Source organism: Hyperolius riggenbachi, chromosome 3, assembly GCF_040937935.1.
Source record: "Hyperolius riggenbachi isolate aHypRig1 chromosome 3, aHypRig1.pri, whole genome shotgun sequence".
In the NCBI taxonomy this organism is placed as follows: Eukaryota; Metazoa; Chordata; class Amphibia; order Anura; family Hyperoliidae; genus Hyperolius; species Hyperolius riggenbachi.
The window spans coordinates 84,543,440-84,568,902 of record NC_090648.1 but is presented as its reverse complement, the minus strand read 5'-3'; the positions used below and the strand labels follow the sequence as shown (position 1 = coordinate 84,568,902).

The window sequence follows — 25,463 nt, the reverse complement described above, 5'->3', positions numbered from 1 at the left end:
CTTTAGCCATAGACCCTGAACAAGTATGCAGATCAGATGTTTCTGAGTAAAGTCTGACTGGAATTACCACATGCTTGTTTCAGTTGTGTGATTCAGACACTATTGATAGATAAAAGTTCAACAGGATGCCAGGCAGCTGGTAGTTTAAAGGGAAATATGGCAGCCTCATTGGCCCTCTCACTTCAGGTGTCCTTTAAATCTACAACTTACACAAACATAACTACTATACAGTAAGCCATCCTTCAAACTCCCCATGCCCAACTGGCACTAACTGTTAGTACAGATTATAACCAGAACTAGAGCAGCATGTGCAAATGGCAGTAACAGGGAATGTCATACTCCTGTAACATTCCTCACCAAGGCCTCTCAATCCATCTTGTCAGAAGAACTGAGCACTCACCTCTTTCCAGATATTATAGTGGCTGAGGAAGCAGCCCATCTCTCCCCTTGTCAGAGGGCGTCCATGATAGGGGTCCTTATATCCAGGAAGCATCTTTATACCCATAGCTGTGACTTGAGTCTCATTCAGCGCCCTACAGGGATGGAGAAAGATATATATATACCGTTATTACATTTGGTTGGAAAAAAAGACATCCGTCCAACCAGGAGAAAATACAATTAACTGAAGTGAGAAGAATATGGAGGATGCCATATTTATTTCCATTTAAACAATACCAGTTGCCAGACAGCCCTGCTTGTCTGTTTGGCTGCAGTAGTGCCAGAAACATGCATGCAGCTAATCTGGTCAGAACTGACAATGTCAGAAACATCTGATCTGCTGCATGCTTGTTCAGGGGCTGTGGCTAAATGTATTAGATGCAGAGCATCAGCAAGATAACCAGGCAACTGGTATTGCTTGAAAGGGAATAAATATGGCAGCCTCCATATCCCTCTCACTTCAGGTGTTAAAATGTATGTACATTTCTGGCCTGCAACTTCACATATCCCAGTAGGAGAGGTATAAACATCAGTTACACCCAGATACAGTAACATTTTTGGCTGTCTATACAGGCTACTACATTCTAGTAACCTCACTAATGGAAAAGCGGAAAGGACTTCCCCAAATTATCCAGGTTTGCTCCTTAGCAGCTAGCAAAGGGCCATCAGCACTTTACTGCTGCTGCACAGATAGAGTCATAGTTGCCATGGAATTGCTGACGTGATTGCACAGACATCATATGCATTCCCAAGACAATCCGATGCTTACATGTAAACCACATTGCCACAGCTGGTCTGTGGCTGACCCTGTACAGGGATAAGCTGGAAGAAAGCACTATAGTCAGTTTCCTGCTTGCATGCCATGGTGACTGAGCTACAGAGTACAGGGAGTGCAGTAATATTAGGCAAGTTGTATTTTTGAGGAATAATTTTATTATTGAACAACAACCATGTTCTCAATGAACCCAAAAAACTCATTAATATCAAAGCTGAATATTTTTGAAAGTAGTTTAGTTTGTTTTTAGTTTAAGCTATTTTAGGGGGATATCTGTGTGTGCAGGTGACTATTACTGTGCATAATTATTAGGCAACTTAACGAAAAACAAATATATACCCATTTCAATTATTTATTTTTACCAGTGAAACCAATATAACATCTCAACATTCACAAATATACATTTCTGACATTCAAAAACTAAACAAAAACAAATCAGTGACCAATATAGCCACCTTTCTCTGCAAGGACACTCAAAAGCCTGCCATCCATGGATTCTGTCCGTGTTTTGATCTGTTCACTATCAACATTGCGTGCAGCAGCAACCACAGCCTCCCAGACACTGTTCAGAGAGGTGTACTGTTTTCCCTCCTTGTAAATCTCACATTTTATGATGGATCAAAGGTTCTCAATGGGGTTCAGATCAGGTAAACAAGGAGGCCATGTCATTAGTTTTTCTACCCTTTCTTGCCAGCCACGCTGTGGAGTACTTGGACGCGTGTGATGGAGCATTGTCCTTCATGAAAATCATGTTTTTCTTGAAGGATGCAGACTTTTTCCTGTACCTGCTTGAAGAAGGTGTCTTCCAGAAACTGGCAGTAAAACTGGGAGTTGAGCTTGACTCCACCCTCAACCCGAAAAGGCACCACAAGCGCATCTTTGATGATACCAGCCCAAACCAGTACTCCACCTCCACCTTGCTGGCGTCTGAGTCGGACTGGAGCTCTCTGCCCTTTACCAATCCAGCCACGGGCCCATCCATCTGGCCCATCAAGACTCACTCATTTAATCAGTCCATAAAACCTTAGAAAAATCAGTCTTGAGATATTTCTTGGCCCAGTCTTGACGTTTCAGCTTGTGTGTCTTGTTCAGTGGTGGTCGTCTTTCAGCCTTTCTTACCTTGGCCATGTCTCTGAGTATTGCACACCTTGTGCTTTGGACACTCCAGTGATGTTGCAGCTCTGAAATATGGCCAAACTGGCGGCAAGTGGCATCGTGGCAGCTGCACGCTTGACTTTTCTCAGGGCAGTTATTTTGCGCCTTGGTTTTCCCACATGCTTCTTGCGACCCTGTTGACTATTTTGAATGAAACGCTTGATTGTTCGATGATCACGCTTCAGAAGCTTTGCAATTTTAAGAGTGCTGCATCCCTCTGCAAGATATCTCACTATTTTTGACTTTTCTGAGCCTGTCAAGTCCTTCTTTTGACCCATTTTGCCAAAGGAAAGGAAGTTGCCTAATAATTATGCACACCTGATATAGGGTGTTGATGTCATTAGACCACACCCCTTCTCATTACAGAGATGCACACCACCTAATATGCTTAATTAGTAGTAGGCTTTCGAGCCTATACAGCTTGGAGTAAGACAACATGCATAAAGAGGATGATGTGGTCAAAATACTAATTTGCCTAATAATTCTGCACTCCCTGTATACCATGAGCCTAATGCTTGTGTCTTATGGATACAAGGAAGATGCACAAAGCATGCCTACAGGCAGCGCATCACAATGTATCTACTGAGGGGGAAACAAGATCTCGATGTTAAAATCCATGAATACAGTTATTCATCTTGGAAAAGCATTCTTCTCACCGCTCCATATCCACATCCACCCTCTGTAAATCCCTGCACTGGCTCCCTATCCAATTCAGGATAAGTTTCAAGACTCTATGCCTGGCTTATAAATCTGTGCACAAAACCTGCCCTACCTACATCTCGGAGCTTGTTCACAGGTATACACCAGGCTGTCTCCTCCGGTCCTCCATTGACCTTCGCCTAACTGCTCCGCGCATTTCTCACTCCCATGCACACCTGCAGGATTTCTCATGAGCCACCTCCACCCTTTGGAACTTCCTTCCATCACCCATCTGATTTGCCCCCTCTTTTAACACATTCAAGCAAGCCCTCAAAACCCACCTCTTCAAGATGGACGGCCTATCCACCCCCTACCACACAGTAAACCTCTGCTGAATACTTATTCTACAGCCCTACCTAGTGTGCCCACCTCTCCTCCCTTTAGATTGTAAGCCTTTGGCAGGGTCCTCCCTTCCCTAGTGTATTCTACATGATTGTGTGCACCTTTCCTATGACAGCCTCATACTTGTATTACTGAGCCTATCTAACTAGCCCAAAATCGCATGATCATGTATCTTGTACCCGGGTTTGCCTTGTGTAGCTTTGTCCTATGTTGTATAACCTTGTTACATCTGTCATCCTTTTAATCATTGAATGTATTTTTTTGTCCAGGGCTGTGTAATACGTTGGCACTGTATAAATACAATAAATAGTAATCCTATATAATAAAATGCAAGTGTCCCTGCGTCTGTCCCTGTGTCAGTGCTTTGCACTTCTGCGCATGGCAAGCACTGACAGCCGTTAGGACAGGACGCAGGGCGGGCGGGTGCGCACTGACTGGCGGCGGTGTGAAGAGACCTAGAGCCCATTTTTAAATGGGCTTAGGTCAACTAATAATTATAATAGTATATTTAAACGCTGCCAGACTACCGGTATGGGCCCAGGGAGACTCAGACTGGAAGATCACCCTAAGATTAGCCCAACCTAACTTGCATGTGATTTTCTATAAAGAGGCCAAACAGGTGGGAGACACCTTGTTGTGCCTGAAGACAACCAATGTCCTGTGGTCTGCTGTTCAGCAGCGACCAGCCCCGGTAACAGGCTCAGTTGAGTCCAGTCTGGGTCTTCTGTGCATGCACGGACCTCCTGCACATGCACAGTACACCCGGACTGACGTGACTGAGCCAGTTACCCGGGCTGATTGCAGGTGAACAGCAGACCGCAAGAGGAAGGTGTGGGACTCGCATGTGTTTATGGGGCTGCAGGAAGCCCCAGGTAAGTATAGATTCTTTAGATATTGGGATCTCTGGTTTAATTTAAAGGCACTTGTATTGACCTGAAGAAGCGGGCTGAAACCTGTGAAACGTATTGAATAATAATTTAATCTTTTCACATTTGTGGTTTGGGTTCTTACATCTGGCGTGGTAAAGACACCTCCCGCACCCTTCTTATTTCTTGTTTCATTGCATTATCTATTTTTAAGTGCCCCCAACCCCCAGTACTTCTTGTGAAGAACTTGACAGAATATCCCGGTAACCACAGCACTTCCTGTAAGGAACTCACCAGAATGTCCTAGTAACCACAGCACTTCCTGTAAGGAACTCGCCAGAATGTCCTGGCAACCACTAAATTTCCTGTAAGGAACTCGCCAGAATGTCCCAGCCAGTAACCACAGAACAGAAGTCATCTGCTGTAGTGTCTGCAGAAATTCCAAAGAATTATACAGTAGGCTGTGATAAATTAGACTCTGCTACAGCAGCTCAGTGTGACTGAAAACAGAGTGGTCCGAATCCTTCCTGAACAGACACTTCAGCATCCTTTCTGCACTGAACTGGAACTTGACAATAATAGACAGAGTTCTGTAGACCGGTTGATAAATGAGGTGCAGCATACACAATCTCTGCAGTCATCTCTGGCTACTCTGTGGTGTTTATGAGAGGTTCAGAGTGCGTCACATATAGGGATAAATACGGCTGCCACAGAGAAGGTGCTGGACTATTCTCAGAGCAGGGATACTCTGTAAACGGAACTACGGGCCATAAAACTTCATTTCCCTGGAGATGATAAACAGCTGGAAGTCTGGAAGGAGTCAGACTGGGAAAAGCTTCTCAGCTGGAGTAGAGCGCAGGACAATCACCCAGCTGTGGTTCTGGTCTGCCATGGGAAATCATACAGCAACAACTATGGGCGCATCTACAGAAATTCCATGCTGAGAACAGAGTTTCCTGGCCGACATCCAGGGAGAAAGGTTGGCTGGTGGATCTCTGCTGTAAAGGCACTAAAACACTGAGGAGGAATCAAGAATCAGGCAGCAGGAATCTTGCCTAGCACAAGGGGGACTGCATTCACAGCTGCACCTGCCCGTCACTACTAGTAACCCCCATCATTCCATGTAACACTTTACATTGAGCTTGTCGGTGGCCACCAGTCAATAAGATAATCAGCTCAAAGCACAGTTCAAGGGGAAAAACATATTTGTTTCTTGTGGTGTGTAAAGGGGTATAAAACTTTTGGATTATATTGTACTCATCTGTTTACACAGGAAATGCCAAAATCTCATCCACAGACAGGCGTCAACAAACAGAACCATTGTTAGTGCTGGCAACTTGCAGTCAATGCCCACATTGCCAGGTAATAGATATGCGGACACATCCCTTATCCTATCAGCCTTCAGACTCAAATAGTCATGGGGCAGGGAGGAAGCAGGCAGGCCCAGTAACGCTACAAACCTCAATTCCCTGGATATATAGTGATATCGCTGAGAGAGACCTGTCATGTGTAGATAGTGAAAAGGAGAGGTCCGAGGAATGAGCCTTGGGGAACTCCAACAGTGAGGGGACGTGGAGAGGAGGTGATGCCGGAGCAGGCAACTCTGAAGGTCCTATCTGAGAGGTAGGAGGAAAGCCAGGAGAGAGCAAGACCCTGAATGCCAATGGATGAGAGGATTTGGAGAAGTAGGGGGTGGTCCACAGTGTCAAAAGCATAAGAGAGGTCTAGGAGGATAAGAATAGAGTAGAGACCTTTAGATTTAGCAGTCGCCAGGTCATTGGTTACTTTAAGTAGGGCAGTGTCGGTTGAGTGGCTGGGGCGGAATCCAGATTGGAGGTCGTCAAACAGAGAATTGGCAGTGAGGTGACGGACTAAGTCAGTGTAGACGTGGTGCTCAAGTAGTTTAAGAAGAGAAGGGGAGGAGAGAAATGGGTCGGTAGTTGGGCAGGGAAGAGTGGTCAAGAGAAGGTTTTTTTCAGTATGGGCGTTATATGGGCTTATTTGAAGGAGGATGGAACTATGCTTCTGGTGAGAGAAAGGTTGAAGAGGGTGGTTAAGGCAGGTGAGATGGTAGCGGATAAGTGAGTAATGAGGTGAGAGGGCATGGGGTCAAGGGGGCATGTAGTGGGACGTGATTTAGAGATCAGAGAGGAGACAGTAAATTCAGTTAGTGGTGTTCTCCATTTACACCGCCTCCATCGGAAAACTCATCTCCTCCTCTGGGTTTCAACGATCACCTATATGAAGATGACACCCAGATTTATCCCCATACCACTGACCTCTCCACCACCACTATGGAGAAGGTATCCTCTGTCCTCTCGGCTATTTAATTCTGGATGTCTGCCAGGGTCCTAAAGTTCAACTCCACCTGGTGCTCAAATACCTCCATACTTGCCAAAATATGCTCCCCGGAACTTGAGCTTCTTCTTGTAAACTGCAGGCCACAATACTCGCCCAGGGAGTTCACCTCTTACGTCCTTGTTGGCATGTATATTCCCCCAGATGCCGACGTCAAATCTGCCCTGCGCGTTCTCAGCGACACTGTCACGCAATGGGAGTCGTCCCTCCCAGACTCTCTGTTCATTATAATAGGGGACTTCAACAGGCCCAACCTTCACCAAGAGCTGCCACGCTTCCATCAGCATGTCACCTGCCCCACTAGAAACGCTAACACTCTCGACCACTGCTACACGGTCCTGAAAGATGCGTACAAGGCCATTCCTTGGGCAGCACTAGGCTCATCTGATCACTGCCTCATCCACCTGATACCCACCTACAAGAGGCGCCTGGAAACTGCAAAACCAGTCCTGAAGTCCACCAAAGTTTGGTCAAGTGAGGCTAAGCTACAACTTCAAGCCTGCTTCGACTGTACAGACTGGGAGGCCCTGGAAGCACCAAGCCTGGACGAGTGGGCGGATAACGTATCTTCATACATCAGCTTCTGTGAAGACCAATGTGTACCAACAAAAACCTTTAAGCTTTATCCAAACGACAAACCGTGGTTCACCAAAAAACTACGTCATCTGCGGAGATGCAAAGAAGCTGCGTGCAAGGCAGGTATCCAGGAAGAATATAGAAAGGCAAAAAACAACCTGAATAGGGAACTGAAGACTGACAAAAAGAACTACGCAGAAAAACTAAAGCAGAGTCTCTCCTCAAATGACTCACGAGCCATATGGAAGGGGCTTAAGGTCGTCACCAAATATAAGCCCCCCCCCTCAACATGCAACTCCCAGTACTGAGCTCGTCGAGAACCTCAGCGATTTTTACTGCAGATTTGAAAACCAAGCAGGGCCCCCACAGCCGCCTGTTCTAGGTCCAAATCCACACTCTCTGAGGGTGAACGAGAGCGACATTCTGCGACACCTGTCAAGACTAAGGCCTCGATTCATAAAACTGCCTGCGAGCGGGGAAAGTCGAGCGGGGAAACACCGCTGTCGGTATTTCCGCCTTCAGGGTGGTAATTCATAAAAATTTAGCTACTTGTGATATACGTGCGGAGATACTCCGCTGTAGGCAGGCGTTAGGCTGTCGGGAGACGTGCGGAAACAGGGGAAGCAGGCGGAATCCCTCCGTGCGGTGTTCTCTCTGCAGCTGCTTGGGAGGTCTGTCCCATTCACTGCAATGTATTCCGCACGCTTCTCGCCACATCAGAGGTAGCGGTAATACCCGTCCGCATACCGCTACCTCTAATCTTTATGAATTGACATTTGTTACTGTTGCTGTGATAATCACCGCGCAAGGCGGTGATTGATCACTCTGCTCGCAAATGTCGGCTTTTCATGCGGAAAAAGCCTTTATGAATGCATATTTTGGTGTGTGGTCGGTAAAGTGAGCGTTTTTTTGCATTTCCGAATGCGGGAATGCTTTATGAATCGAGGCCTAAATGCTAGGAAAGCCTCAGGCCCAGACAGAGTGTCACCAGCATGCCTAAAAACCTGTGCACAACAGCTAGCTCCTACTCTCTCCTCCATCTTTACCAGATCCCTTCAGGAAGGCAAAGTCCCTGCATGCTTCAAGAGGTCAACCATCATCCCTGTCCCCAAAAAGCAGGGAGTCACAGACCTTAACAACTTCAGAGCCGTGGCTCTCACATCCGTCATTATGAAAGCTTTTGAAAGCATGGTCATGCCCCTCGTAAAAGTCCCCATTGAGCCTCTGATGGACCCGCACCAGTTTGCATACAGAGCAAACAGGTCCAACGACGACGCTATTAACATCTGCCTGGAGTCAGTTTATGAGCACCTGGACAGACCGAACTCATATGCCAGGATCCTTCTCCTTGACTTTAGCTCAGCGTTTAACACCATCAGCCCCCAAATACTTCAGGAGAACCTGGCTGCACTGGAAGTCCTCCCCACCTTGCGCCTGTGGATCACCGCCTTCCTCACAAACAGATCCCAGGTAGTCAAGCTAGGCGCTATCCTCTCTCAACCAAGGACCACTAACACAGGGGCTCCACAAGGCTGCGTCCTGTCACCGATCCTGTTCTCCCTGTATACAGACAATTGCAGATCCACTGAAAGGTCTGTCAAAGTCATCAAATTCGCCGATGACACCACCATTGTTGGCCTTATTACCGATAATGACGAGCAGGCGTACCGGCATCAGGTTGAAAGTATTTGCAACTGGTGTAAAGAGAATGGACTGGTCCTTAACACCACAAAACGTTGAGATGATTATCGACTTTAGAAAGCGGGGCCCCACTCCACCCCCAATCCACATCGACAACACAGAAGTCGCAAGAGTTCCTTGTGCTCGTCTCCTGGGCACAACCATCTCCAGCGACCTGAAGTGGAAGGCCAACACCACCTCTACCCAGAGGAAAGCCCAGCAGCGACTTTTCTTCCTTTGCCAACTGAGGAAGTTTGGTATGGACCAGAAACTTCTGACGAGCTTCTACTCAGCCACAATTGAATCTGTTCTCTGTTTTTCCATCCTGGTCTGGTACGCAAGCTCTTCTGCCAGCGACAGACAGAAACTACAAAGAGTTTTCAGTTCAGCAGAGAGAATTATATGAAAACCACTTCCCCCTCTGGACCTCCTCTACAACACCAGACTGCGCTCCAGAGCTTCGCGGATCGCAAGTGATCCGTCACACCCGGGCTCCCGCTTTTTCAGGCGTCTCCGTTCAGGCCAGAGGTATCGGTCCATCTACACAAGGACCACAAGACACAAGAATAGCTTCTTCCCTTCTGCGGTTAAATCACTGAACTCTCTTGACCAACTCCCATCTCTCACTACCATCACCTCCTCCCCCTCTCCATAAACCGATCTCCCACTACTAGCCAGAATTGTCAGTTTTAACTATGTCTGCACTGCCAAAACCCCGCATCTCCTGGTGGAATTGTTTTTTTCATATGTAATTACTGTATTGCTTTTGCCAAATGTATGCTACCATGTTTTTCCTTGTATCTCTACTGCGTGTCCTTTCCTGTTTTAAGCCCTGTTTTTGTGCCAAAACCAATTCTGAGCACGACCCAGTCGTGCTTGGCGAAAATAAAAGGATTCTGATTCTGATTCTTTTCTGCTCTGTTGGTGGGCTCTGATCTGTGCGGCACTCTGCGTCTGCCGGTTAAAGATCCGCTTCATTATTTTGGGTACTTTCTGCACATTATAATGACATACATCCACACACACACTGTATGAGTTTGTGTCCATAAGCATTCAGCTACACAGGAGCTTTGGTTGCGCTGTAGTTTTCTAAACACAGCAGGTTCTGTTGCACTGTCCTGGGAAAACCACCAATGAGTTCCCATTGCAGCTGCATTGCTCTGGTCCTAACACTGGCCTGCTGAAGCTGATGGGGTTACTTACTTCCCAGCAGTAACTGACAAGTCAGCAACTTTGTGCAGAGAAGTGGTGGCTTATAAAAGTCTGCTCATGTGGAAGAGACAAGGTGGAGGGAGGGGGGTTAGCTGGGACTGTCCAAGTCTGCAGCTTAGCTGACAGATGGAAGCTGACACATACTAAAAAAAAATGGCATTTATGAGTATGTTTTGATACAAAGCAAATCAAGGATTTTATTCAACATGACTAAAGGGGTAGAAGAACATCTAAATGGCACTTAAAGCGGATCTGAGATGAAAAACTAACTAGTAACTTGTCTATATATGTTATCTAAAGTTTAGTTTACACAACAAATCTAGCTGCAAACAGCTTCCACAGTATATGATTATTTCTTCCTTTGATACAATGACAGCAGCCATGTTCTGATTGCCATCATTACACACAGGCAAGCTGCTCTGTATCTCCAGCCCTCAGCCTGTAAAAACTTCACTCTCCTCTCCTCCTCCCTCTGAAATCTCTGGCTAGTAACACCTCCTCCTGCCCAGACTGAGCTCCCATAGGCCCTTGCTACTAAGGTTCAGTGTGCCAAGGCACTGGACAAGCTGATGATATAATGAATTGTATGTGTAGTACCAATAGTTAATAGACCATTAGTAGCAAAGAAAGAGTCTCATACTTTACTTTTTATAACATTGCACCATTCTCACATATTTGCATTTGCAAACTACACTCTGTATTTTAAACTATGAAATAGAACAGAGCTAATGACCCTTTGAACTCCCCTGCAGTAAAATCCTATATAAAGTTGTCTCACACTGTTTCTTTGATGTATAAGTGCTTCAGAAAACAGCACTGTAGCTAGACAGAAAGCTTAGAGAAGCTCTTCTGCATAGATAACAAATTAAGTTTTTTAATTCTTCACATACTGGTAACAATATGAGACTCATGTATTTGCTACTATTGTAGCATTATTTCATAAATTTGCACTTCAGATTTTCTTTAAAGAGAATCTGTACTCTAAAATTCTTACAATAAAAAGCATACCATTCTATTCATTATGTTCTCCTGGACCCCTCTGTGCTGTTTCTGCCACTCCCTGCTGCAATCCTGGCTTGTAATTGCCAGTTTTAGGCAGTGTTTACAAACAAAAGACATGGCTGCTAACAGCATGTGATAGGCTGAGAGGAGCTCAGTCTGTGACTCATACAGAGCTTGGAGGGGGCCTGGAGAGGGTGTGCATAGCTTCTATCCTATCATAAGCAGACCAGCACATTCCAGCCTGAATGCCTGAGCCCCACAGAGCCGACAGAAGAAAGAAGATTAGATTATATAACACAGATAACCCAGCCACTGTGCAACTAGGAAAGGCTGCAGTAAGCCAGACCACATTAAAACAGGTATAGGAACTTATAGGATAGAAGAAAAAAGGCTGACACTTTTGTTACAGAGTCTCTTTAAAGAGGCACTGTTGTGACAAATAGCAGAATGCAGTAAATTATTCAGGATAACCTCTTTTACAGTCCTGGCCAAAAGTTTTGAGACTGTCAAAAATATTAGTTTTCACAAAGTTTGCTGCTAAACTGCTTTTAGATCTTTGTTTCAGTTGTTTATGTGATGTACTGAAATATAATTATAAGCACTTCATACGTTTCAAAGGCTTTTATTGACATTTACATGAGATTTATGCAAAGAGTCAGTATTTGCAGTGTTGGCCCTTCTTTTTTCAGGACCTCTGCAATTCGACTGGGCATGCTCTCAATCAACTTCTGGGCCAAATCCTGACTGATAGCAACCCATTCTTTCATAATCACTTCGAATTAGTTGGTTTTTGTTTGTCCACCCACCTCAAGGAATGACCACAAGTTCTCAATGGGATTAAGATCTGGGGAGTTTCCAGGCCATGGACCCAAAATTTCAACGTTTTGGTCCCCGAGCCACTTAGTTATCACTTTTGCCTTATGACACAGTGCTCCATCGTACTGGAAAATGCATTGTTCTTTACCAAACTGTTGTTGGATTGTTGGAAGAAGTTGCTGTTGGAGGGGGTTTTGGTACCATTCTTTATTCATGGCTGTGGTTTTTGGCAAAATTGTGATTGAGCCCACTCCCTTGGATGTGAAGCAACCCCATACATGAATGGTCTCAGGATGCTTTACTGTTGGCATGACAGGACTGATGGTAGCGCTCACCTTTTCTTCACCTGACAAGCCTTTTTCCAGATGTCCCAAACAATCGGAAAGGGGCTTCATCGGAGAATATGACTTTGCCCCAGTCCTCATCAGCCCATTCACCAAACTTTCTGCAGAAGATCAATCTGTCCCTGATGTTTTTTTGGGAGAGAAGTGGCTTCTTTGCTGCCCTTCTTGACACTAGGCCATCTTCCAAAAGTCTTTGCCTCACTGTGTGTGCAGATGCGCTAACACCTGCCTGCTTCCATTCCTGAGCAACCTCTGCACTGGTTGCACTCCGATCCCGCAGCTGAATCCTCTTTAGGAGGCGATCCTGGCGCTTGCTGTACTTTCTTGGATGACCTGAAGCCTTCTTAACAAGAATTGAACCTCTTTCCTTGAAGTTCTTGATGATCCTATAAATTGTTGATTTAGGTGCAAACTTCATAGCCACAATATCCTTGCCTGTGAAGCCATTTTATGCAACGCAATGATGGCTGCATGCGTTTCTTTGCTGGTCACCATGGTTAACACTGGATCAATGATTTCAAGCATCGCCCTCCTTTTAACGTGTCAAGTCTGCCATTCTAACCCAATCAGCCTGACATAATGATCTCCAGCCTTGTGCTCGTCAACATTCTCACCTGAGTTAACAAGACGATTACTGCAATGATCTCAGCAGATCCTCTAATGACAGCAATGAAATGCAGTGGAATGGATTTTTTTGGGATTCAGTTAATTCTCATGGCAAAGAAGGACTATGCAATTTATCTGAACACTCTTCATAACATTCTGGAGTATATGCAAATTGCTATTATAAAAACTTGAGCACCAACTTTTGTAATTTCCAATATTTTTGACAGTCTCAAAACTTTTGGCCAGGACTGTATATTAAATATCCTGGTTTCACATCAGAAACATTTCCTATATCTATATATTTTATAATTTATTGTATTTATAAAGCGCCAACATATTACGCAGCGCTGTATACTGGTATGTAGAAACGTATGAAATGAGCATCTATCAGTATTGGTGCCGTTATTAAACCTATACATCAATGGTATGTATTGGTGCTTGTGTCGTTGGTTGTCCCGATTGTACAGCATGTCGAACTGCTGTTGTAGGTAGTGCACTTTGTACAGCGCTACAGAATGTGTTAGCACTCTATAAATAAAAATAATAATGTAGCCTCCCCCACCCCAGTGATGCTTAGTTTAGACTAATTAGATATGCATATTCCCCCCCCCCCCCCCCCAGCATTCTTGGAGATTAGGCATTATTTTCTACTGGCTTTATAGCTCTCAGTAAGCATTCCATAGAGATCACATGACAGGACTAAATATGTGCGTACGAGAGATATCGGCACGGTAGACTTGGGCGCAGGATACAGCCGGTATATGACTGATCCTGCTTCTGCACAAGTCCGGGCCATGTTAATTACTATTCCCCCTCCAGGCCGCCATGGATGGTGGGGAATGAAATAATTTGGCTTCCAGCTATTGTTGGAAGCCAAATTATTATGTTTTAAAAGTAACTTCAGCTCCGTCTTCTGATGGCGCCGAAGTTACTCCCTGTGTGCAGCTATAGCTGTATTTCCTATTACGGCCTATGGTGGCGCCGGCTGCACCCAAATCTCCTGTGCTGGTTTATAATAATAATAATAATCAGAACATTTGTATAGCGCTTTTCTCCTGTCGGACTCAAAGTGCTCAAGAGCTGCAGCCACTGGGACGCGCTCAAGAGGCCACCCTGCAGTGTTAGGGAGTCTTGCCTTGAATTTCCTACTGAATAGATACTTGACCTAGCCAGGATTTGAACCCTGGTCTCTCACATCAAAGGGAGAGCCCTTAACCAGTACACTTTCAGCGTGTTCGCTAAATATGTTGCCTCCTGTGATACTTTTCAGAATGCAGATTGGGATGAGAAAAATATTTTACAATGGGGAAACGCTAAATAATTTATAAATTAATATTGTAAAAAATAAAATAAAAAATAGTAATTTTATGATGTTATTTTCACTACAGTTCCTCTTTAAATTAGTACAATCGTATTAATAAAAAAAGGGAAACCATTTGGATGAGAGTTTAAACTAGATGTGATTTCTTGTAAAATTAAAATAGAATCATATTCCAGTAAGCACAAAGCACTTCCTAAGCAAAGTCTATGGAATCATTGCACAACAGTCTAGTGGACATGCAAAGCACAAACACCAGCAACTTTGGTTTTGCTAAACAGAAGTTTAGTTGTGGCCTTTTTAGCACCCCCTAGTGGAGCTTCTGCATTCCCAAAGTTGAAGGAGAAGGTGACAAAGGATCCATAAATGAATTCAAGGGAGAATAGGGCCGGTTTCTACTGAACGGAAACGTGCAAGTTGGCATAGTCAGTTCCCTATCAGGTCCGCAGGATGCTCGCTGCCTTCTGATTGGTTGAGGGGTTTTGAATCTAATTGGTGGAAGCCAAGAGGCTTTACTATATAAAGCAGTTGTTTTGTAATGTGTGTGTGATGTGATACTGAGTGGCTTGAGAAAGGTCTATCTGACCGAAACAGCGGGGCTGTCGCTGCTGTCACATATCATGCTTTTATGATACAATAAAGGAGCTTTTAGTATAGATACAAGGATGGTGCTGACTCAACTGGAGATGGTGCAAGTTGGCAATAGCGAAAATCTATGACACAAACTATTCTTTGGGCATCGGAGTGCTGCAATGATGCATTTCAATTACCTACAAATGGCTGAGTTATAGAAAAATACAAAACCTTGCATGGAATCTGATACTAATCCAATGCTCAATGGGATAGATTCCACTGAACAATTTTTTTTCTGATTATAATCGACTCAAAGAACAAAACGCAGACAACCTGCTACAGTTTTTCGCACTCTACTTGTGAATAGCGCATAGTGATTCTCTATGGCTCTGCATGCTATTTGCAGATTTGTGCATTTGTGTTTTTGTTTTTTTTGAGCAAAAATACACTCTTAATAGTGCTTAAAATGGAACAGAGCAGCATTTTTTGCTCCCAGAGCATCTCAATAGCACATTAAAAATGCATGCTAACAATGTGGCCCATTTATAAAAAAAAAAACGATTCCACTTTATCTTTTTTTTTTTTTACATTTAAATGTTTGTATTACCCTACTTCTGCTTGCTGATCCCATAAATTGCAGAGAATGGCTGCTGTAATTAGCAGTAGCAATGAGACATAAAAGCTTTCATTAGCAGGGTGGTGGGGGGATACACTGTGCTTCAAACCGTTAAGAGAAGTCACACATTAACTTCACACCTTGCCTCTGGATAAGGTAGAGGGAAGGGGACCATGGCAGCTCCTACAGCTATTAGAGACCAAGACAATCTGCAGAAACAAATGCTGCTTGGTTCCCTTTAAAAGGAAGTTGTCACACAGGATGCCATGTTGCTATGCAAAACACATGCAAACATTTGCATAAAAAAACTTTGCATAAAAAAGCACAAATTTGCATTTAATTCGCATAAACACACACGGACTCACGTTGCACATATAAGGCTTTTTGCCAGCGGAAGTGGGTGCTTATTATATGATCCACAGTCCCTAGTCGGGCTGTATGAAAGTGTCTGAAGAGTACTGATAAGGTCTACTTTCTCAGTTTCCCATTAACATCAGGTTAGACATGTGACTGTCTGCTAAAATATAAGAGTAGAAGATACAACCCCCCCCCCCCAAAGCCCATAACATACATGTAACATGCGTGCTGCGTGTGTTAGGATGGAGCAAGCAGCTTGAGTTTGTGAGAGGAAGACATTGCAGAGTTTGGGTGCGCATTTAGTGTGGGAAATGGCGCGTTTTTATGTACACGCGTTTGTATTGCGTTTTCCATGTGGTTTCTATGCGTTTGCATTTTTGTTTCCGCACATGCATTTTTTGTGTGCCTTTTAATGCATTTGCCGTTTGTATATACAAAACTGTATGCGTTTTGCATCCGTTTTTCTATTGCGTTTTATGCAACAAGAAGACAACAGGAAGCGGAAATGCATCAGAAAACTTTTTTTTTTAAAAACACATATGAAAACGCATGAAGAACGCATTAAATTGTGACACCATTGACTTTCAATATGTGCGTTTTTGAAAAATATGCAACAAAACCAGCGTTTTTAAAAATGCATATTACAAAAACGCATGCAAAAAGCATATGCGTTTTTCATATGTGGCCCATTGACTAACACTGGAAGCATAAATGCTGCATTTTCTGCAATGCTAGCGTTTCTGCTAAATGTGTTCCCAGCCTAAAGGATACCTGACCCACGGCAGAGCTACCCAAAACTAGCACAGAGGTATGCTCATGCTGGATGCACATACCTCTGTGTGTTGTCCATCCCTCTCCTAGCTTCCCTCTGTCCCCATAATTGCTCCTTTTAAATATGTGACCCTCATGTAAAGTCAGGTATCCTTTGAACATTGCACATTTACAGTAGATTAGGAATGTTCTTTTTTTTTTTTAAATTCTTTAAAGTGAACCTCCGGACTAAAAATCTACTCAGCAGAACTGAAAAGGCTTGGTGTTTCTTTAACAGTTTCACCTCCACCCATCAAAAAAAACTGCCCGGGCTTTTTTTCCCCTGATGCTGTGCAAAGCATGATGGGATTTCCTATGTTGTTATTCACGTTGCCTAGCAACTGGGAGGGGTGATCAGCACACAGGACAGTTGGAACTGTGTCGCATGTTCCCTGTCACCTCCTTTCAACCAAAAAGATGGCTGCCCTCATGAAATCAAACATTTGCCTGTTCTTTTAAAACAGGGTGGGTAAGAGATTATATTACCTATCTATTTTAATTAACATAACTAATGTAACTTAATGACAGTATGTTTGTTTAGGCTGAAGTTCCTCTTTAAAGCAGTAGATGGGTGACATCACAAATTTAGGCTACCCACAATACATGAATTCTTGATGGGACATAAGAGAAGAGCTTTAAGAAGCTATGGATAACAGATTATATTGACTACACCGTGAATAATGGTTACAGCTGCGTTATTACAATTGCTGTTCTATTATCATATGCCATTGGCTCCCTCTGCCTGTACGTCTTCTAATGTATGCCACAGATGTCCAAAGAAAAAATACAAGTTTATAACAGGAGCTAAGAACGGAGGCCAAGGGGTCAGATAATAATCTTCTACATGAAAACCAGATGCTTCCGCGGATCAGAGGATAAGAGAGTCGTTCACCCAAATGGAGGTGGAAGAAACAGGCAGCTATGTATGGAAAGAAGTGGCTCCAGGGATCAGAGGTGGCCAGGCAGCTGCAGGTACACTTAAGCCCTATGTCTGTGCGCTGAGGCCAGCATGAGGAGAGCACCTCTGTATGGCCAAACGTCATAGTGCCACATGTGCAAACAAACCAGAACACTAGTAATAGCGCACACTAACCTGTAACTACATGGGAAAAGGAGTAAGGCTTATATTTACTCTACTGTCAGACTGTAATGCCAAAAGAACTGAGCCTTAAAGAACAACTCTACTCTAAATGGAAATGTCATGGTTAACAATGGCTCAATAAAAGCAGTAAAAACAGTGGGCCAGATTTATCAAAGCATTGCCGACCGTTTTTTTTTCTTAAACAGTTCTAACTAGCAGGGGGAATTGTTCTGCATGATAATAAGAAGCTTCTTAAATCCTACTTAATAGCGTCAGTTTAGCATAAATATCTAGAACTGTACTACAATTAAGAAAAGTGTAAATCCATCCCTAAACTGCCACAGATTAACCAGTTGAGAACCACAGGCTTAAAACCCCCCTAGTGACCAGGCAATTTTTTACAATTCAGCACACTGCAGCTTTAACTGTGTGCTGCACGGTCATACAACTTAGCAGCCAAATTAATTTTACTTCCTTTCTTCCCACCAACAGAGCTTTCTGTTGGTGGAATCTGGTTGCTGCTGCGATTGTTTGGGGCTTTTAATCAATATTATTGTTATTTGTTTTTATAAAAAAAAAGGCTATTTTTTAACTATTCCCCCCCCCCCTCCCCCCAGATCCAATCATCATGATCTCCTATGAGAGGGATCAGCTTGTGAGCCTTTCCTGGAGACAGCTTAGTGACAGAGCTGCCCCCTGCACAGCGCTGGAGTAGATCGCAGCGCTATACAACTGATTTGGCCGTTTTTTTCCTTCTATTTTTAGCCTGCCAGCTCAGATTGCGGCTGGCAGGCTGTACGCTCGCTCCCTGCTAATCTCGCGATGAGCGAGCGGACGCACCGGTGCATCCTGGTGGGAATGGTCACAGGGTGGTTGTGCAGGCTAGGCACAGATTTCCAAAATCCTACCAATATTTTGTCTCAGACACTTAATAAATGTCCCCCATTATATACTAGGTTACCCTTCTGCGAAACAAGCTAATTGGCTGCATGTCACAGCTACACAGAGTGGTGAAGAGGTCTTGTCCTGCCAGAATTAGGTAAAGTATACGCTCCTGTGGCTGCCACTACTCTGAACGGTTGTGGGTGGGGGAAGAGAAGGTGTTTAGGAGGCTCCTGGGGAGGACAGGGGCGACCTACCGGATTCTGCTGGGGGGCCCAGGCTGTGTAAGTTACGCCCCTGCCCACTAGGCTTAAATCAAAAGGTTTTTTCTTTAAACATTTTCCCCTCATCAAATCTGAACAACTAGCACCTAATAAACAAATGAATTAACTCCCTGCTATGTGCCGGCTGTCATGGAGACTGATTTATGTGCAGTTATTTCATGCTTCTTCAAGAACTTACTTGCCATCCACTGCATCGGACAGCTTGTAGTCAATCTGCAGCTCATAGAGGGTCCTCTTCATTCTCTCTCTCCTGTCTGTCCGACGCTTCAGATTAATGAGAAATATCTGGGAAGGGCAATGAGAGACAAAAGGCTTTATTAAAGAATTACTCCACTCCGAACAAAATCTGTAATGAAAATAATAATAAAAAGAAATAGCCAAGTCCAATAAGCTCCGCTCTACTGCGCAAGCTCTACCCTCACGCCTGCGCAGTAGAGCGGATCCACATCGGGCTGGGCTGTTTCTGCTGGAGCCCAAATGAGAGCCGAAAGTGCTCCTTCGTGAGGCTGGTCACAGGATTGATATGGTCCTGGAGCCAGATGACTACAACACATGCATACAAGTTCCGGGGGCTGCTAGCGCTGGAACGGGGTTACTGAGAAGGATGAGGAAAGCCTCATTAAGAACCAGAAATGAAAAAGTGAAAGACCGAGAGCCCAATATGGTGTAGTATGTATTAGATAAGGGAGGGTGTTTTATGTAACTTAAGTATTATAATTACAAACCAGGGTACCTCCAAGGCAACCACTGAAAAGGCAGGTGGGGAGAACAAGCCTGTACCCACTCAGGATTAAGACGTCGCTCTCTGTGGACAGGAGAAAGTAAGGGTATATCACCCTTCCACCACCAAGGGTGGACTTCTGGATACGCAAAGTGTTACAGAGGCGCCAGCAGGATAAAAGTCGCTAAAACGTTAAAATATTTGGGTTGCCGTGGTGGACCGGCCAACCCAAAACAGACACATGTACTGCCGATTTGAAGCAGTAACAATTTATTCCATATACTCCCAAACAACAAGGCTGCAACGAGTTTCGCAGGCAATATCCCGCTTCTTCAGGCAATAAACAACAGGAGTGATACACAGTACGGAGTCAAGGGACGTTTTTTTTGTTACATGTGTTCTTTAAAGACCAGAGCCTCCCCCCCTTCTATTCCCATGATCACGGTGTTTGGCTTACAGTGATCACGGGTTCAGAAACCAATGCAAACGGGCTCATGGCTGCCACACAGAGCTCAGTGATGGAGTGGCGACAGGAAATGTAAATCTGCAGCCTGCCAGAGAGAACAGTCTCCAAACTGGGCATATAGTTCAATTACCTGTGTCCAAAAAAGGCTAAAGATTTTGTATTTATGTTGTTTAATAATTGAGTATACACTGCTGACATCTTCCACAGCGAGAATATAGTCTTGTCACGGTCCCTTAGAGGGGCTCCCAAGCCTTACCATAGTCAATGTCCTATACAGTGTTCTCCCCGGGCTTTTAGCCGGGTGCTCCACTTGGCAAATTTTGGTAAGCACCCGGCTGTCATCGGCTCGCCTCCTCATCTTCCTCCTATGCTGTAAGCAGAATTGTGCTGGCCCTGCACGCCCTCCTCACACCCCACTCGGCTGGGGAGAACACTGATCTATATCAATCATAGTTTAAGACCAATCCTGGGGAAGCCAATTAACTCATCAGTATGTTTTTGGCACATGCTTTTTTTTTTCTTGTAAAAAAAAAAAAAGTGCAAAAGTGCAGATTAAGGAAAAGCGAATGCATAATGCAGGCATCTATGTGTGATCTAAAGGACCTCTATCGCGAAAAAGTAGGTTGACAGGTTTTGGGCCAGTCCATATCCTCATGGGGGATTCTCAAGATTTTCTTTGTTTTCAACAGCATTTCCTGAACAGCAGTTTAACTGCCAAAATAATAAGATACCAGCCAGCCTCCCTAATCACTTGCACACTATTTTGTCAGTTGGACTTTGCAACTGCTGTTCAGGAAATGCTGTTGAAAAGAAAGGAAACCCTGAGAATCCCACATGAGGAAATGGACTGGCCCAAAAACCTGTCGGTTCTCTCACATTTTAACTGCATACTTTTTTTTGCAATAGTTGCCCTTTAATCAACTGCAGAAACGGCTATTTGAGAGCTCCAGTTACTAAGCTAGTAGATGGTATAGTTACATTTGTTTCCTTAGAGCAGCTTTAAAGCGGACCTGAAGACTTCAAAATAAACTCCACATTGTCAGTAAAGTCCACAGAAGTTATAATAGGGTAGCATAAAGAAATGTTTAAAAACGAACCTTTTGTGGCAGAAAATACAGGTTTTGTTGTTTAGCCACGCCCCCTACTATAAAACTGCCACGGCAGTTTTCTGCCCTTGCACAAGAGATCTTGCCATAGTAGGGCAGGAAGAAGTTCTTACAGCAGGTCAGGTATGGTGTGTGCCACTGAGCCAGTCAATCAAGGAGAGGAGGGGTGAAGAGAAAAAGACAGAGCTGCCAAGTGCCAACTATAGTATTCACAGCAGTACAGCCATCAGGAGGGGGGGGGGAGGGGGGGGGGGGACAACTGACACTGCAGTGAGGGGCCTAGGGCTTCTGGGAGCCCTGGGCCCCCCAAAGCACTGGAAAGGCCGCATGTGCTGGCTGTGGGCCTGCGGCTCGCTCACCAGCACACCGCGTTCCAGCACTGAGAGAAGAGTGACATCAGTGCTTGAACGTGGGGAGCAGATAAGTGAGCCCGTTACAGCGGACTTTCTATACTGGAGCACCACCTATATCTGGCTACATGCTACCTATACTGGGGCACCACCTATACCTGGCTACCTATACTGAGGGCACCACCTGTACCTGGCTACATATACTGGGGTCAACTATACCAGGCTACCTATACCAATGCACGAGGTGAGACAGAAGGGGACAAGAGGTAACATGGGGATAAAAGAGGCACAGGTGGAACAGAGGTGGACATAAGAGGCACGGGGAGAAAACAATGAGACGGGAACATGAGGTCACACAGAGGGACACAAAAAAGAGGCACAAACTGAGGTGAGACAGATCGGGTCAAAAGAGGCACAGGAAGAAAAGAGGGGGACAAAAGAGAATGTATAAAGGATAAGAACGGACCTACAAGTCCCTATCTCATTTGTAAACCAAGGACTACCTGTATTTTGCTAGTATTTGGCTCCACCCACAACATGCCATGGTCACGCCCACTTTTTGCTGCATCACGCTGTGCATGATGCTTTCTTTAGTGGCGGAGCCATGGCCATGCACATTTTCTGTCACAGCGCATTTTGCGCACAGACACGTGGGTGGGTAGTGGGCGGGCACAGCAACCAGTGGGTGGCCCCAGGGAGGGGGGGCAGGCCTGATGGTGTGAGGGGCCCCAAAATTTCTGATGGCAGCACAGATTCACAGTAACAGATGCACTATGGTGCATACCAGAGCTGACACAGTGCTTCCCTTCTACTTAATACAGAAATCACCTGTTACTTCATTGGGTAAAAGAAGGGTGAACAGTCATAAGTGTCATGCTGGCACTTTTTCACATTGTAATTTACACTTTAGGTCCTCTTTAACATTTAGATACTGCAGCAGGGCAACAATTATGAATGAAGTGCCAGTTAGTGCCAAACATAAAAGGATACCATGCAGCCAGTACTTACCTCATCCATTGACATTTTATCAGGGATTTTGGGGGGGATAAATGCGAAAGCAGATGGTTCAGCAGGTGGTCCCTTCACTGCAGACAATAGAAAACAGCTAGAATGAATAAGCTGCTATTATATATAATGGTTTCCTAATTGTATCTCTGCATCAAGGTTCACCCTGAGCTGAGCAGATTTCAGCTGGAAGAACTGAACACAGAGTTCAATATAATCCACCAAGGAAGAGTTCAGCTACTCAAGCATTCACTATGTCCAAGATTCTGGCACCTGTACTTCAGAGGGTACATAAAACTAGTTGCATTCAATTTATTATACAGTAGGGATGGGGTCAATGAGCTGCAAATAATTTCGAGTTGATGCAGCATTATGCAAATTTTGTATGCAAATGTATGCAGCTTAACCAATGAAAAATGAACCAATCAAATCCTGCTGAGGTAAAATTTGATTGGTTTATTATTAAACAGCATACAAAATTTGCATAATCCTGCATCAGTCTGAAATTATTTGCATCTCATTGACCATCCCTATTATACAGTAGTAAGTTTTGTGATGATGATAAATTGGATCAAATGCTAAACCATATGTAAACCATATGTAAAGCACACCAGAACACGCATGTTTTAGTTGATAACTATAACCCAGGATTGAACTTTATTCCAGTCAGTAGCCAATACCCCCTTTCCCATGAGAGACCTTTACCTTTTCTCCAATAAATCATCAGGGGGGATCTGTGCAGCTGATATTGTGGTGGAACCCCTCCCACCGTGGTCCTGACAGTTTGCTGTCTGTGAACCTCATTGCATTGTGGGTAATAACAGCTTTTTGCAACTGTCAAGCAAGCAGTGCCTCCCTCTGTGCATAGAACTCTCAGTTATGAACATTCTGCACAGATCACCTGGCAGAACTAAAGCTGTCACCACCAGCGATACATTTCAGAAATCAGGGAGCGGCAAGATTTTACAATGGGCAAACACTGACTAAATCATCTTTACATTATTTTTTATAAACAATAAGAAAATGTATTATGGTATTTTCAATACAGTTACTCTTTAAAGTTAACACAAAATACATCTAAACTGTTAGTTACATTCAGCAGTGATGCATTGTGGGACACCTCAGGGCTCCCGCCAACCTGAAGAATCACAAATACCTTCTGTTTTAAGAAGGCAAACTTCTGTTCTGCATTTTAGTAAGAGGGCTTTTTGGTCCTTTTTAGCCTCTTACACACTCCTAGGAGTTCTGGTTCACCATGAGCTTGCTGGGTAATCTGTGACTATTGGTGTCAGTATTTAATATTACAAAATGGCAGCTGACATTTCTTTTGAACAATGATCCTTCTCATTATAAAAAGGTGACCAATCTAAAAAAACAAAAAGTCAAAGCGTTGGCATCTTGTGGTGCCTAAAAGTTTGTGTAGTGATGCTGAGTCCTGGCAAGAGAACTCAGAACAGACCGTTGCATTGTGGGATGCAGGCTAACAGCGCATGGTGACTTTCCATGGAAAGGGCAGTCTATGGCAGATCGGGGGCTCTGAGGTTCTCTGTAAGGAAAATCATACCATGCACCGGTGCCATGTGGTGCTGCTTTTCTACAAGGACATGGATTTACAACTTTACTATTGGCAAAGACTTGCTTCAAACCCTGCCCTTCCTGTGTAAAATATTTAAGCAGTATTGACAGCGGGGGCTGATAAACAGCAATGGAAGCTGTGAGGGCCTCGTATTCCCAGGTCCGTCATCCCCAATAACATTCTTCAGCTCCCATAAAAGATTGCAGAGATTGCAGCTTCCAGTGTAGCTCCATCATGTACATGAAGAGACACACGCAAGGGGAGCAGCCAACCGAGAAACACGGGACATGTGGCAGTGATCAGACGGTCTTAAAACCAGTCATGTATTAGGAGCAGCAATTGTTCAGTCAGGAGGTGGGAAGACATGAGGAAACCCCACCGCACTATTATCAACTGCCTATTTGCACAGAAGTGGATTATGAAGGAAAACAAAATCAATTCATCACCCACTCATATATTAAAGAGGAACTCCAGTGAAAATAACATAATGAACAAAAGTATTTAATTTTTACAATAATTATATATGATTATGTGTGATGTTAGGGCCACAGTCCTGACATCACACTGTGGGAGGGGTTTCACCACAATATCAGCCATACAGAGCCCACCGATGATCAGTTTGAGAAAAGAGAAAGATTTCTCATGGGAAAGGGGGTATCAGCTACTGATTGGGATGAAGTTCAGTCCTTGGTTACATTCGCTTCTCTTTAAAGAGAACCAGAGATGAAGTAAAGTAAAGCTTTTATACATACCTGGGGCTTCCTCCAGCCCCATAAGCACGGATCGCTCCCACGCCGCCGTCCTCCGCTGCCTGTATCCGCCGGTACCGGGTCCCGTAGTTTCGGCCAGTCGGCGTCAGCACGCGGCCAATTATCCGCATCACAGGGGCTCCATTATCCGCATCACAGGGGCTCCTTCCATACCCGTACGGCTCCATACTGCGCAGCCGCATGCGTAAGGGTATGGAGGGAGCCCCTGTGCATGCAGACAATTGGCCACGTCCGCTGGAAGTGACGGGACCCGGTACCCGATCCAGGCTTATGGGGCTGGAAGAAGCCCCAGGTATGTATAAAAGCTTTTTCATTTTCCCTCTCTGGCCGTCTCTGGTTCCCTTTAAGCCTGGATCATTTATTCAACAACAAACAACATTTGTAAAGCGCTTTTCTCCCGTAGGATTTATTCACATTACTGAACTGGAAAGCTTTGAATTCTGGCTGTGGACAACACTGGCTATTTCCTCCAGCCACATGAACCATAAGGAGGGCTGACTATAATCTGGTTTAATGTACACCTGAACTTGTAAAAAAGGGGACTCTTACTTACCTGGGGCTTCTTCTAGCCCCCCGCAGTGTGTCAGGACCCTCGTCATCCTCTAGGGCCCCTCTGTTGAAGCACTGCCAGCTTCGAAATGTCGCACCTACTACGCATGCGTGGTCCTGGCCGCATGCC

General features: G+C 44.6%; 1 protein-coding gene across 1 annotated transcript in view; it reads right to left on the bottom strand.

Moving 5' to 3' along the window:
- The window catches only part of COLGALT1 (collagen beta(1-O)galactosyltransferase 1), a 97,085-nt gene that overhangs the window by 9,931 nt on the left and 61,691 nt on the right, over positions 1 to 25,463 (bottom strand). The window contains exons 7-9 of the mRNA XM_068272242.1: positions 22,442 to 22,518; positions 18,969 to 19,075; positions 401 to 533 (exon numbers count right to left, since the gene is read on the bottom strand). Of these exons, the coding sequence (XP_068128343.1) occupies positions 401 to 533; positions 18,969 to 19,075; positions 22,442 to 22,518 (317 nt within the window). The remainder of the gene's footprint in view (positions 1 to 400; positions 534 to 18,968; positions 19,076 to 22,441; positions 22,519 to 25,463) is intronic.